Source organism: Leiobunum rupestre, chromosome 7 (genome assembly GCF_980474605.1).
Source record: "Leiobunum rupestre chromosome 7, qqLeiRupe1.1.hap1, whole genome shotgun sequence".
Taxonomy (NCBI): domain Eukaryota; kingdom Metazoa; phylum Arthropoda; class Arachnida; order Opiliones; family Sclerosomatidae; genus Leiobunum; species Leiobunum rupestre.
The window spans coordinates 49406868-49423346 of NC_143390.1; the positions used below are offsets into that span (position 1 = coordinate 49406868).

General features: G+C 33.5%; 1 protein-coding gene across 1 annotated transcript in view; it reads left to right on the forward strand.

Annotated features, from left to right (window-relative positions):
- The window catches only part of LOC149936633 (uncharacterized), a 142798-nt gene that overhangs the window by 68670 nt on the left and 57649 nt on the right, over nucleotides 1-16479 (forward strand). Inside the window, exons 5-6 of the mRNA XM_090154649.1 lie at nucleotides 5589-5698; nucleotides 12366-12423. Coding sequence (XP_090010775.1) covers nucleotides 5589-5698; nucleotides 12366-12423 — 168 coding nt within the window. The remainder of the gene's footprint in view (nucleotides 1-5588; nucleotides 5699-12365; nucleotides 12424-16479) is intronic.

Genomic DNA, 16479 nt, shown 5'->3' on the forward strand with positions numbered 1-16479 from the left:
GTGCAATCTTTTTCGAGACTTTTCCCCTTTGCACCCAATCCCCCACTTGCTCTAAACATTCGATCGTATAAACATATTTATTCTGAATATATACAAAAAATACTTTAGTTTAAATTTTGTTCACAAGTGTCGCCACCTACCGACCCAGTGTGAAATTAAATTGTGAAAGCTGTCTGATATTCAAAATTATCTTTGTACAACAGTTGAGTTTCAGCATGTAAACATTCATATTCAATAGTCGTTTGTTCTCAGGTGTCGCCACCTACCGATCCAGTTTGAAATTAAATGGTTGAAAACTGTCTGCCTAATCAAAATTATCTCTGTACAACAGTTGAGTTTTAGCATATAAATATTGATATTCAAACGTCGTATGCTATTTTCCATACATTTACTGAGTTAAAAAATGGTTCCTTGTTGTAAATATTTTAACCATATAATGAAAAGGCTGACCATATTTTGGCTTTTGGTTGCGACTATTTCGTAAAAAACCTCGAATTTTATGTTGATAACTTAACCTCTTAAAATTGAATAACTCTGATTTTACATTGATATCTCAACCTCCGAAAATTGATAACTCTGATTTTACGTTGACATCTTAACCTCTTAAAACTGAAAAACCCTGATTTTACATTGGTGATTTTACATTGGTAACTCTACCTTCTAAAATTGAATAACCCTGATTTTACCTTCTAAAATTGAATAACCCTGATTTTACCTTCTAAAATTGAATAACCCTGATTTTACCTTCTAAAATTGAATAACCCTGATTTTACCTTCTAAAATTGAATAACCCTGATTTTACCTTCTAAAATTGAATAACCCTGATTTTACCTTCTAAAATTGAATAACCCTGATTTTACCTTCTAAAATTGAATAACCCTGATTTTACCTTCTAAAATTGAATAACCCTGATTTTACCTTCTAAAATTGAATAACCCTGATTTTACCTTCTAAAATTGAATAACCCTGATTTTACCTTCTAAAATTGAATAACCCTGATTTTTCATTGGTAACTCAACCTCTTAAAATTTAATAACTCAGATTTTACATTAATAACTGAACCTCCGAAAATTTAATAACTCTGATTTTACGTTGATTTATCAACCTTCTAAAATCGAATAACTATGATTTTACATTAATAACTGAACCTCCGAAAAATTAATAACTCTGATTTTACGTTGATTTATCAACCTCCGAAAATCGAATAACTCTGATGTTACGTTGATAACTTAACCTCCGAAAATCGAATAACTCTGATTTTACGTTGACGCAAAAATCTCTCTTACGGTTAAGCCAATGTTTTTGCAACTTTTAAAAATAAGCCCTTATTTCTAGTGCCGCTTTTAGCCTAAGAGGCATGGACTAGTCTTTAGCGAACTGCTGAATCGTCTTTCTTGAAGTCTATTGTTCCATCTTGGATTAGGAATATTCTTACTTCCACGATTTTTTTTCCGTCTCGCATAGTTCGCAGCCGATCCTAAGCGTTACCTAGCAACGGCAGGTTTATTGGTGCAAGCTTAATTGCGAAACTAAAGATCTCGTATTTCCGACGCATAGCCAACTTTCCATGGAAACGTCATTCCACCCGCCCTTATCGAAAGCATGCTTTGTGGCGAAAGTTCGTCTGCTCTCATTGTTTATGACACTCTTTAACGCATGCTATCGCCATCTATGTTTATGACTGGAAAGCAGATATCTTAACGCTACGAAATATTGAGAGCAGGGTTGCCACGGGTCAGGGAAAGGTCGGTTAATTTTAAAATAGTCTTTAAAAGTCAGGGAAAGGTCGGGGAATTTTAAAATAGTCTTTAAAAGTCAGGGAAAGGTCGGGGAATTTTAGAATAGGCTTTAAAAGTCAGGGAAAGGTCGGGGAATTTTAAAATAGGCTTTAAAAGTCAGGGAAAGGTCGGGGAATTTTAAAATAGGCTTTAAAAGTCAGGGAAAGGTCGGGGAATTTTAGAATAGGCTTTAAAAGTCAGGGAAAGGTCGGGGAATTTTAAAATAGGCTTTAAAAGTCAGGGAAAGGTCGGGGAATTTTAAAATAGTCTTTAAAAGTCAGGGAAAGGTCGGGGAATTTTAGAATAGTCTTTAAAAGTCAGGGAAAGGTCGGGGAATTTTAAAATAGGCTTTAAAAGTCAGGGAAAGGTCGGGGAATGTGAAAATGGGCCTTTAAAAGTCAGGGAAAGGTCGGGGAATTTGAAAATGGGCCTTTAAAGTCAGGGAAAGGTCGGGGAATTTTAAAATGCCCCCATGGTCAGGGAAAGGTCTAGTAATTTGAAAGTGGCCCACAAAGGTCAGTGAAAGGTTTTTCACATTTTTGTTGACGGATATTAAGGCAGATGGCGCGATTTTCCCTAAGCTCGAAGCCTATTCTTTGTAACGTGAATGAACTGAATGAATTCATGCCAGTAAGCATATTTTTAAACCAAGTCCTATTTAAGACCAATCTAAAACGTGACAAACCGCACCGCCCATTTTTGGCTTGCCCAACTTATTTAACTCTTCTATAGTTGTTCCCCTTTTTAATTTCGCCCCCGGTCCATTTTCCGAGTCTGGAGATGGAGAACGCCTTTTATCGCTTTCAACCCTGGCCGATAGAGGGCGACACTGCTCACGTACAATCTCGCCAGAAAGCGAAAAAACTCTAGCCCTCTCCAAGCTTCCAATAATCTTCGATTTCCCATAACAATGGCCCGTTGCCGGGGGTCTTTTATTGTTCCAATTTTCGGGGATACTTTTGCCCTCCGACACCCCCTCCTCCTTCCACCCCCCCCCCCGATGAGTTATGGACATTTTATTAACCGTGCCGCTTTTAGGGTAGTTTTTTTTCTGAGGTGGGGAACGGGTGTTAAGCATATTATCAGTGCTACAAAAATACCACTTTTTTAAATATTATTTCGCTTAACCTGGGAAATAACTTCCAATATTTACAAATAGTAAACGTTTGTTCAATTTTGCTTAACAAGCGTAAATGTTAGTTTTTGTTGTTCAATTACCGTAAATAACGGTAAATATTGGTCAATAGTAAATAACGGTAAATATTGGTCAATAGTAAATAACGGTAAATATTGGTCAATAGTAAATACCGGTAAATATTGGTCAATAGTAAATACCGGTAAATATTGGTCAATAGTAAATAACGGTAAATATTGGTCAATAGTAAATAACGGTAAATATTGGTCAATAGTAAATAACGGTAAATATTGGTCAATAGTAAATAACGGTAAGTATTGGTCAATAGTAAATTACGGTAAATATTGGTCAATAGTAAATAACGGTAAATATTGGTCAATAGTAAATAACGGTAAATATTGGTCAATAGTAAATAACGGTAAATATTGGTCAATAGTAAATAACGGTAAATATTGGTCAATAGTAAATAACGGTAAATATTGGTCAATAGTAAATAACGGTAAATATTGGACAATAGTAAATAATGGTAAATATTGGTCAATAGTAAAAAACGGTAAATATTGGTCAATTATAAATAACGGTAAATATTAGTCAATAGTAAATACCGGTAGATATTGGTCATATTGGTCAACATTGACAATACTGGTCAATAATCCTAAATAACGCAAAATATTGGTCAATGATCGTAAATAACGGCAATTATTGGTAAATAATTATAAATATTGGCAAATAACAATAAATATGGGTAAATAATAGTAAATATTGATAAATGACGAAAAATAACGGTAGATTATGGTAAATATTGGTAAATAATGATTAATATTTTATTACATCAAGAAAATCATTTTAAGTTTTTAAAGATAATATAAAACCATCAAGAGTAGCAAAGCTTCCTTCAATACTCACTGGTGGCGCAACACTCTAGAACGAAGTAGAATATCCTATTGCGAGCGTATATCTCCCAACGATATTTGTAGCACTTCGCAACAGGATGGCAGATATGAATGTATTTCTTAATTCTAGACTGTCGCGCCACCAGTGAGTATTGACGGAAGCTTCACCTTCCCTGCTAGGGTTATACTCCCTTTAAATATTTCCATTTCAAAACATTATGTTACGATATTTGTTCGGGTGGGGTGGGGGGGGGGGGGGGTGGGAGTGGCGCATAAGCTATTGTACAAACCGTTCCTCTTGTGTTCCCCCTGGCTACGCCACTGAGTCACTGGTACGTCTTGCTTCAAATTTATTTATTTTTTAAATAAATGGTGATAATGAAATATTTACCAATATCAACCGTATTTTAAACTTTTTGAATTTTATTTATGCCATTTCCAAGAATTGATCTATTTATATATATAAAAATAGATCAATTCTTGCCATTACGTTATTTACCAATTTTTACCACACAATTTACCAATTTACCATCTGTTAGGTACCACTTCGGGACATTACATTTTTCTTTTTATTATTTTTTTCGACAAAGTTTTCAAAATATCGAGAGCATACTTTTATTTTGTTGACACGGACTATTTACTCTTGTCGTCATTTTATTTACTTTTTATTGCCCTATCTGTTAACACCGTTTTTTGTCACTAGAAAAAAAAGTGAAGCTTCCGCGTGACGTCGCCATAATTGAATGCCTTGTTTAGTAACGTGTTTTGCCGTTAGATGGGGGGAGTGTCGCCCTGAATTGATTAGTTGTGATAAACTCAAATCTGACTTACGAATAAAAACGGTACAGTTTCAAACAAAATACTGTTTAGGAAATGTATTTCAAATAAAATAGTAAACACTGTTTAAGTGTTTCAAGCAAAATACTATTTAGGAAATGCATATCATATAAAATACTAAATACTCTTTTTGAACAGTATTTAAAGTTCAATACTAAATACACTTTAAGAACAGTATTTATAGCAAATATTAAATAATATTTAGGAAAATTATTTTAAATTTAATACTAAATATTCTTTAGAAAAATTATATAAATTAAAATAATACAGTTCAAAAGAGTATTTAGTATTTGAAATCAAATTAAAAATTCCATAAAAGTATTTGAAATCAAATTAAAAATTCCATAAAAGTATTTGAAATCAAATTAAAAATTCCATAAAATAGTTGTATTTCAAATAATATTAAAATAAAATACGAAATTCCCTAAAAATATTTCAAATTCATATTTAAAATATTCAAAACAATTAAAATACTAGCCCAATGATTCCTACTTTAGATCAGGAACAAACATTTTTACAGTAACCGCCCTAAATCCACTGATTTCTATCAATATTTCGTGGTGTAGTGTAAGTAGAGTAAAATTATAAACCGAATAATTTGTAGCAAAAAGCGTACTCTTTTTATGTAGAAGCGAGCAAATAATTTCCGCCTAACATTTTAGTGACGAGTTTTCCAACTGCGGACGGTAAATATTTGATAATAGCGAAATCGTCCACCTCGAATGACTGCGCCGCGCATTCGTGAAATTCTGTAAATTATTGACGCGTATCGCGACAATGACATTGAAAAAGTAGAAATAATCCAAAACGAATGACTCGAATCCGCCAACGCGCGCTCAAATTCCGCGATGACATAATCGAATTTGGTCGCTTCTTTTTCGCGGCCATAATTTCCTATTTTATTTGGAGCGTGTAATCCAATTCTGACGACGTTTATTTCATTAGGGTCGCCGGCTGATCGGGCTGACCTGGAGGTGGGAGACGAGATTCTAGAGGTCAACGGAAGGTCGCTAGAGAACTGTACGCACACGGAAGTCATAGCGCACATTCACCAGGTAAACATCTATATTTTATATTTGCATTTCATCCCTAATTTCATCATAAGTAACTTAATTACGTAAGTAACCTCTATTTCTATATTTCCATTTGATCCCTAATTTCATCATAAGTAACGGAATATCCATAAGTAAGATAATATACATAAGTTAAAGTAACATAATTTACATTTATGGTGATATTTGCATTTGATCCCTATTTCTAACATAAGTAACTTAATTACTTAAGTAACCTCTATTTCTATATTTCCATTTGTTCCCTATTTCTAACATAAGTAACTTAATTACTTAAGTAACCTCTATTTCTATATTTCCATTTGATCCCTATTTTTAACATAAGTAACTTAATTACTTAAGTAACCTCATTTCGATATTTCCATTTGATCTCTATTTTTAACATAAATAACTTAATTACTTAAGTAACCTCTATTTCTATATTTCCATATGATCCCTAATTTCATCATAAGTCACATAATATCCATAAGTAACATATACATAAGTAAGTTAAAGTAACATAATTAACATTTATGTTTATATTTTCATTTGATCCCTATTTTTAACATAAGTAACTTAATTTCGTAAGTAACCTCTATTTTTATATTTCCATTTGATCCCTAACGTAATATCCATAAATAACCTTTGTTTACATAATATACATAAGTAACATCGATTTTAATATTGGCATTTGATGCCAAATTTCATCTTAAGTAACATAAATTACTATAAGTATGACACCTCCAATCGTCTTAATGCCAATTTTCTTACCGAACCTTTTTTCGACACTGACACTCTCATTTGATTCCGACTTGTACTCTCAACCGATCTGAATAGTATTTATTATTCGGTCCTTGGCAGGCTTGGTATAGAACCAGCCATACCGGTATAGCCACCTGGTTAATACCGGTATAGCCACCTGGTTAAAACTGGTTATAGCCACTTGAAAAAAATCCAGATTTTTTTGGATTAAAAAAAATGACAATATGAATATTTTAGTGAAATAATAGTTTTTATATAGAAATTTAGTTTATTTTTTGTTTCATATTTAGAAACTGGTTTACCTTTACCAGTTTTTCGGTAGGTTTAAAGTTCCAAAGTTCACGGTCTCGCTTCTGTCATACACAAAAACTAGGGGGAATTTCCCGAGGAAATCAAAAGAATTCAGTTATTTTATATAGTTATTTCGCTTTATTTGTTTAGTTTCTTATTTATAAGTAAAAGGTACTGTTTATATTTTAGCCGGTTATAACCGAATAAAACCGGTTATAGCCAATTAAAACCACTGGTCTGAATTTTTTCAATACAATGCGTAGGAGGGTGGTGGCAAGCCCTTCATGCCACGCGAGCCAACAGCTCCCTACATTAGCTATTACCGTTAACCTCGACAAGTTTTCATGGCAGGGGAGACCGAAGAGCTCGGGGGAAAGCCCCTTCAACCAGTGGGGAGAGAATTTGCAAACTCAACGCGGAAGGAGTAATTCCGAGTTTTCACCCAGTGCCACAAGTTGGGATCGAACTCGGCTCCTCTTGCTGCGAGGTGAAAGTGCTAACCACTCCATGTTACTTATGATATTAATAATAAAGCTGACGATACCATAGTAATAATTTATATATTTATATAGAACAGACTATCGTTAAATAGCGTCGAGAGTATAGGAAGTGTCATACTTATAGCTGTTATGTTACGTGTGATAGTTCTAATAAAACTGCCACGTCCATAGACGGGAGAGTTCCCAGTAATATTTATTTGTTTATAATTGTATTTATATATTTATAATTGTATTTATATATTTATGTAGAGCAGACTATCGGTTAAAAATAGCGTCGAGAGAATAGGAAGTGCTTACTAAAAAATGTTATGTTACTTATGATATTACTAATATTTTTTATTTATGTAAATTGGCCTATTTCGATATGACTAGACTTTACCCCATCACCAGCGCGTAATGCAACAATCAAATTTGGTTTTCGTTAAAGCATAATGATGCAAATCCCGCTAACGCCCTGTTAGAAATATTTAAATTAGGGTGTAAATCGTTTTCGGCGAGTTTTCGCAACTTTTTTCTCCCGTTGAAAATATTTCTTTTGCAAAATAACTTTTTCCCACAATACGCTTCCTGCATTATTTACAACGCTTATATAAATTCCGCATAAACCTCTACCGGTTCTAATAACTTCCGTTTGGTTTTACAATAAAAGGACATCGCACTTCTTCTATGGGATTTGGCTTTCGACAGATTTTTCTGAAATTGAAACATAATGTTAAGCTTGATCAAAGGAGCAAAATTGTTCATTGCCATTTTCCCCTAGCTCCTATAGTTTGTCCAGTATCAGCGCTCAAAAGTGGACAAAACTTAGTATAGTCCTTTTGTTGTAAGAAGTTCCGGCGATCAATTAGCGTTCTACTTTCGCGCGTCGCTAGTCCTGGCTCACTATCAATAGAGTTTTCTTGCGGTGCTTTACAAAAAACAGAGCGTCGGATTTGGTTACTTTCTGATCACACGATGAATGAACTCAATAAATAATTAAATATTGAGTTTTAACTGTCGTTTGACCGTGACTTTAGACGACTGTGTGACTAAAATCGATAAATAAGTGTTTGATATGTTGTGATGTGACTGTTTTTTTCCTATCAGCGAGTGTAGAATGGGGGATTCATCGAAACGGTTAATCATATATATTCTGATTTCTTAAGTATTTATTTTATGTTATGTTTTCTTTTATTATTGCTCAAAAAATATTGAACAATAAATTATTCCACGTACGAAAATTCATCGAATAATAAGTTGCGAGAAAATAAATAATGAAGTAGAGGTGTAAAAGTTTTGGCAAGAAAACTTTATTGATAGTGAGCCCGGACTAGCGACGCGCGAACGTAATACGCTAACCGATGGGCCGTGACTCCTTTTAACAAATAGACTATACTAAGTTTTGTCCACCTTTGAGCGCTGATACTGGACAAACTATAGGAGCTAGGGAAAATTGGCGATGGACAATTTTGCTCCTTTTATCAAGCTTAACAACATGTTGCAATTTCAGAAAAATCTGTCGAAAGCCAAATCCCGTAGAAGAAGTGCGATGTCCTTTCAATAAATATTGCCCGGAACCTGAGTCTAATTATCTGTTCATTGTTTATTTGCCAATTTTATTCTGGAATGAAAAATTGAATATTATATCTATATAAGTCCATTATTATCATTATATTACATTTGGTCATAAGGCCGTTATGATATATGAAATTCATTATATTATATTATATCTGAAGTCCAAAATCTTATATACGAAGTCCATAAATCCCTTACATTATTCCATAAGTAGGTCTTTTTGGGACATATTTTACTTTGATAAATCTTATATCTGAACTCCAACATCTTATATCTGAAGTCCAAAATCGTGTATCTGAAGTCCAAAATATTATAACTTAAGTCCAAAATATTATAACTTAAGTCCAAAATATTATAACTTAAGTCCAAAATATTATAACTTAAGTCCAAAATATTATAACTTAAGTCCAAAATATTATAACTTAAGTCCAAAATATTATAACTTAAGTCCAAAATATTATAACTTAAGTCCAAAATATTATATCCGAAGTCCATAAATCCTTTATATTATTCCATAAGTCTAACACATTATTCCATAAGGACATTACATTTTCCATAAGTATGTCTATTTGGAACATATTTTACTCTGAGATATACACGGTGTGACGTCATCACAAGAAGTAACGCGCCATCTAGCGAGGCTTTGCTAAAGCCTATTCGAGACGCGTCAGCGATTCATAGGCCATAGAGAAAAGGACAAGCAAATCTAGCTTTGACATGGCTTTGAAATGTATCTCAAGGCTCTAAAGTGTACTTAAGACGAGGCCCGATAACAGAGTGGGAAGCCGATGCAAATTACCGTGGCCAGTGCAGCTTATACTTACATTTTACCGGGGCCCGGGCCCGCTCTCGATGGCCCTGGATATGACTTAAATAATACCATTACCCATCTAAAGTACCCCCGAGACTGTGTCGCAAATAGCTCTCAGTGAAACCTTTTCGTCAGCGTCATACTTATGAAAACGATATTATGGACTTATGATTATATACTTTTGACAGTAACAAAATAAACCAATATAAAAAATGCATTAGAAACTCGAGTTTAGTAACCTTCGTTAAGCTGGAAATTATGGTTCCTTTCTACGGCATATTTTCGAAGCCGCCTAACTACATTTCACGGTGGTTCCCCCCCCCTCCTCGCTAGAAGATCTCCCATGCCAGGCACCCTTGTCAATTGTATACGCAATATTATCTACGGGACAGGTTGAAGGAAATTGTATTTCCCCCCCTTTCGTCCCTACCCCACCCCCCAAATGCCACCCGCCTTTTCCTCCCGAAAACGTAACTTTTTTATTGCCAGTTGACTCATAATAGACTCGTCCGCGATTTATACGCCGACATAGGATAGGTATGGTCGGAAAAAATGCGCCTAGGATAGTAGCAAATTTTAGTAGGAATTCCACCATAGTATCTTATTTGCTGTCGTCACAAAAAGAGCAGTATCCAGATGATCGTTTTTCTATGGATAATGAACAGAGTTGGCAAGATAAAACCTTTTTCGAATATAATATATTTACCACTGGTAAATATTGGTTAATAACTGTACATATGGGTAAATAACTGTAAATATTGATAAATAACTGTACATATTGGTAAATAACCGTAAATATTGGTAAATAACCGTAGATATTGGTAAATAACCGTAGATATTGGTAAATAACCGTAGATATTGGTAAATAACCGTAGATATTGGTAAATAACCGTAGATATTGGTAAATAACCGTAAATATTGGTAAATAACCGTAAATATTGGTAAATAACCGTAGATATTGGTAAATAACCGTAAATATTGGTAAATAACCGTAAATATTGGTAAATAACCGTAGATATTGGTAAATAACCGTAAATATTGGTAAATAACCGTAGATATTGGTAAATAACCGTAAATATTGGTAAATAACCGTAAATATTGGTAAATAACCGTAGATATTGGTAAATAACCGTAAATATTGGTAAATAACCGTAAATATTGGTAAATAACTATAAATATTGATAAATAACTAAAAATATTGGTAAAAAACTGTAAATATTAGTAAATAACTGTAACAGCAAGAGGAGCCGGGTTCGATCCCAACTTGTGGCACTGGGTGAAAATTCGGAACAACTCCTTCTGCATTGAGTTTGCAAGTTCTCTCCTCACTGGTCAAACGGGTTTTCCCCGAGCTCTTCGGTTTCCCCTTCCATAAAAACTTGTTGAGGTTAACGGTAATAGTTAGTGTAGGGAGCTGTTGGCTCGCGTGGCTTGCAGGGCTTGCCAACACCCTCCTACGCATTGTAACCCGGCCACCTGAGTTGAAGGCTTTAAAAGTCACTCGATGACTTAGGCCTAAGGTGGTGCCTTGGGTATTAGCCTAGCTGATTATTATTATTATATTGTTAGATAACTGTAAATATTGTTAAATAACTGTACATAATGGTAAATAATTGTACATAATGGTAAATAATTGTACATAATGGTAAATAACTGTACGTATTAGTAAATAACTGTACGTATTAGTAAATAACTGTACATAATGGTAAATAACTGTACGTATTAGTAAATAACTGTACGTATTAGTAAATAACTGTACGTATTGATCAATAACTGTAAATATTGGTAGATAACTGTACTTATTGGTAATAACTGTAAATATTGGTAATTAACTGTAAATATTGGTACATATTTAAAAAATAATTTTTAGACTGAGAAAAACGTTGAAAAAAGTTTCTAAATATTATTTACATTACAAAACCATTATGTGACGTCACAATGAGTAACCGGAGAATTTCGATTTAAATTATTTTTCTAAATAAACAATTAGTTCTAAATTATTATTTACCATTATTTACCTTATTTGCAACTTCTATCATTTTTACCGAAACCACATAATTTACCACCTGTTAAATGCCATTTAGATAAACTGCTAATTTTTTTAATATTTAAAATTTTTAACATATTTTTAGAAAAGTATAATTATTAAATGATTTGTTAGTTTTTTTGGTCCTACAACAAATAAGTAATATTCTAAATTTCTCAATTTGCATTCTAACTTGAAAGTGTGTCTCGAAATCTTCAAATCGGCCAAGTTTTTAAAAATTTCAAATGAATAACTATGGGGGCCATTTTCCCAGTGTGATAAATATAATTAACGATTTAGCTGGTATGGAAATTGATTAGGGGCGGTTAGATTCAGATTTCCCCCTCGGGACGCGAACGGGAGCGTCGTCATTTTGATCGTCTCGGCGAAACACGGGTTACCATGACGACCGGATGCTATCCCCGAGAGGCGGTAGTTTTTGCTAGTAGGATAGTAGGTTTCGCTCCGGGCGGCCGAGCAGACTCGCGTAACGAGTTTGGCGCTGGAAGAAGGTAAAAATATTCCGTCAGCTTTTCGCTCGGCGGCTTCATCGGTGCTGCGCGCGCTCAAGGCGTAAAATCTCGACTCGCGATTCCCGCTAACGGCGCGTGTTTTTGCGCGATCGAGTTAGAAAATTATTCGTGATTTTATTTAAACTCGGTTTCGATACGAAATAAACCAGGATACAATTGTGATCTTTTTGTGTGTTTTTTTCTTCCGTTATCACAGTGTATACGGTCTCGGACTATCTGCTTACGAGTCAAAAGAAAACCAGGCAGCAAGCTAGGTAAGTGTGTTCGTTTCTTTACCTACTTATTACTCAAATTCTTCGTAAAAAACCCGCGTTTTTAGGCCTCGGTTGCCACAAAACGCGTCGTTTAAAGTTTAACGTTGGAAACGGGGACGAATTCTTCATAAATTATAGCGTAATTGTTGGCAGCGCTTTTTTTTTCATTGTAATCTTATCCACATACCTGTTATCTTGTCATCGACAAGACGCGTAGAGTTATCGAAAGATCAAAGTATTATTATTGACGTTGCGAGTTTGTTAAATAGCTCAATTTTTATTGGGCTATGGTTTTATTGGGGGCGATGATTTTAAATGTCGTACCATGTAAAATTTCAATTTTATATCACTGACAGAAGGGCTTTAAATGTAAAATTTCAGTATTCACGCTGTTTAAAAATTTAATTCGTAATGACATTTTAAATTTCAATTTAAACAAACCTTTTAAAGTTAGTGATAAATTTACGCAGCAAAGTATAAATTTTGGTATCAGTTTTTAAAATGTTAGGAGTTGAATTTCGAAACAGCGTTATGGTAAACCACTTTGGGATTAAATTTCAAAATAAATATTTTAAAATTATTGATAAATTTACGCAGCGAGTTATCCTACGTTAAGTCATAAATTTTGGTATCATTTTCAAAAATATTAAGCGTTGAATTTCCAAACAGCGTTATGGTAAACCGGAAACTTTGGGATTAAATTTCAAATTAAATATATTTTAAAATTATTGATAAATTTACGCAGCAAGTTATCGTACGTTGTCATAAATTTTGGTATCATTTTTAAAATGTTAAGCGTTAAATTTCTAAACAGCGTTATGGTAAACCGGAAACTTTGGATTAAATTTCAATTTAAACAAATACATTTTAAAATATTTATGTAAAAGTACCCTTGGCATTTCAATGAAACTCAAACAAAACAAATTGGAAATACCCTCCCCCCCCTGACATTCTATATAAACCAAAACAATACAAATTGAACTTTTATATCTGGCGAATCAGACGTATCAAGGTAATAGGCGAGATTCCTAGAATCGCGAACGTTTTTATTGGCTTTGAAAGAAGGGTTTTCGTGGTATTCCATTTCTTGAAAGGTGACACACACGAGTTGAGCTCGCTCGAAAGGAAACTGGAAAGTGCTGCCATCGCGAACCGAAGGAATCCACCTTTCCCAGAGTTTCCGAAGGTAAGGTGGACCCCCTCCCGCTGCGAACCCAAAACTTGTTTCGCGAGAGACTCGATTTTTTTGGTGCCTAACCTCCTCCCAATTTTGTGGCTTTTTTCTGCTCCTCCCCACCGCGCGACTTTTTACGTCAAAAGAAAATACCAAAGATAGATTATAATCTGTCGACGAGAATGCGGTAGTTTTCTATTTACATGTTTAATGCAATGAACTTACGAGTGTTTTCCCCCGAAATATTTCATCTTTATTTCAGGGCTCCCAGGAATCTTATAATTCCTTTAAAATCCTATGTTTTCAAAAATGTCCTATAACATCCTATATTTTTAGCAAAATCCCCAAAAAGTCTTATAAAATCCAATAATTTTTGATATTTTGCCCATTTTCAAATCCGGCCACTCAGTTAAATTGCTAGATTTAGTTATATGATAATTTCTTATACAAAGTCATTCTAGTCTGTACTTTTGTTTCTGTTAACATGGTTAGCTAATGGTATATTTATGTGATAAAATGGTTAAATAGTTTCTATTTTTTAATCGAAAATCAAATTTGTTTCACTAAATATAGATTTGGTTTTTAAATGCATAAAGTTAGTAAATGAAAAAGCATAAAATCCTATAATTTTGAAAAATAGTCCGATAAAATCCTATAATTTTGAAAAATAGTCCGATAAAATCCTATAATTTTGAAAAATAGTCCGATAAAATCCTATAATTTTGAAAAATAGTCCGATAAAATCCTATAATTTTGAAAAATAGTCCGATAAAATCCTATAATTTTGAAAAATAGTCCGATAAAATCCTATAATTTTGAAAAATAGTCCGATAAAATCCTATAATTTTGAAAAATAGTCCGATAAAATCCTATAATTTTGAAAAATAGTCCGATAAAATCCTATAATTTTGAAAAATAGTCCGATAAAATCCTATAATTTTGAAAAATAGTCCGATGAAATCCTATAATTTTGAAAAATAGTCCGATGAAATCCTATAATTTTGAAAAATAGTCCGATGAAATCCTATAATTTTGAAAAATAGTCCGATGAAATCCTATAATTTTGAAAAATAGTCCGATGAAATCCTATAATTTTGAAAAATAGTCCGATGAAATCCTATAATTTTGAAAAATAGTCCGATGAAATCCTATAATTTTGAAAAATAGTCCGATGAAATCCTATAATTTTGAAAAATAGTCCGATGAAATCCTATAATTTTGAAAAATAGTCCGATGAAATCCTATAATTTTGAAAAATAGTCCGATGAAATCCTATAATTTTGAAAAATAGTCCGATGAAATCCTATAATTTTGAAAAATAGTCCGATGAAATCCTATAATTTTTAATATTTGGCCCGTTTTCAAATCCAGCCTATAAGACTATAGCCATAAAAAGTCAGGGAAAATCTCTTAAAATTGTCAGGGAAAACAGGGAATTTGAATCTATAAATTTTGTGGCAACCCGGTTTACCAAGATTGTTCCAAATTGAATTTTTTTTGTTTACAGAAAAAGTACTACTTAGGCCTGAATGGAATTCGGAATTAAAACTATCGACATGGATCGGAAACATGTTTTAAAATATTTTGACCGTCGAAATTCTTCTTCATCGGCTATTTCTAACGTTTATTCTTTTAAGAAGGGACGGATATTAAAAATGATTAAATCGTTAAATTTATCTTAATTTAATTATACGCTGTTTTACGATATATTAACGAAAATGTATTTTTATTAAATAACAAGGACTGCGCTATCTGAAGAACAAAATTGGCCCTCTTAGAGAATTTATGAAAGGTTTCTATTGGCGAGATAATCTTTGGACACGCTACAAGAACCGCTAGGTAGTCATGTACGTTCTCAATAACCCAAATAAGTGCTTGGTAGAGGGATTGTTAGACGGTTGTCGCATTTTCTATGGTTTCATCCAATAGTTCTTTTTATAAAATAACCTTAGCTAAGCCATCTTGTTGAAATGTTGCCTCCCCGCTTCAGCTGTGGATCCGTTTTCTCTCCCACTAAAGAGTTTATGAACTCATTCTTAGGCATTGGCTGAACTATTCCAGGGCAACATTTCAACAAGCTGGGCAAGCGTAAAGACATTTTATAAAAATCAACTATTGTAGGGCCCCGACTCAAATAGGACGTTAAATGTAATTTTAAATAATTCACAAACTTGACCCTCAGCGTTGCTTTAGATAACCTTTTTAAAATCGCAATGTACCGATAACGGGCTTAGCCACGAACATTTTGTTTCAAACCTTATCTATTGTTAAATGTAAAACCGTAAGTTTATAATTATTTTGCATAAGTGGAACAGTTGGTTATCTACCTCATGTTGAATTTTACACTAACAATGGGAGTACCCGAGGTGTTTATTGCCGATTTTGTTCAAAGTCGGGCGTAATGTAGACTTATAGGAGTTATGAAATTTCCCAAAAGGAGACGTTGCACTACCCATTCGATTTGCCATGGCAACCGAAAATGTTTTTGACCTACAAATGTTAAATTTTTTTTTTAAATCACGAAATGGGTAATTTATACCACATTTAGGTAAATTTCATCAAGTTTGGAACATTTTTGGGGGTAAAATTGTAACAATTTTTGGGCAAAATTTTGTTTTAAGTGGTCAAAAACATTTTCGGTTGCCATAGCAAATCGAATGATTAGTGCAACGTCTCCTTTTGGGAAATTTCATATCTCATATAGGTCTACATTACGCCCGACTTTGAACAAAATCGAAAATAAACACCTCGGGTACTCCCCTCTTGTAAGATCCATCAAGAATGTATTGAAGTGACTAAGAATATTGGACCACAGGATTCTGATTCCCATCCTCGCAGCCTTTGTAGCTTAAATTCTACATTCTTGGATCCATTTATAGAAT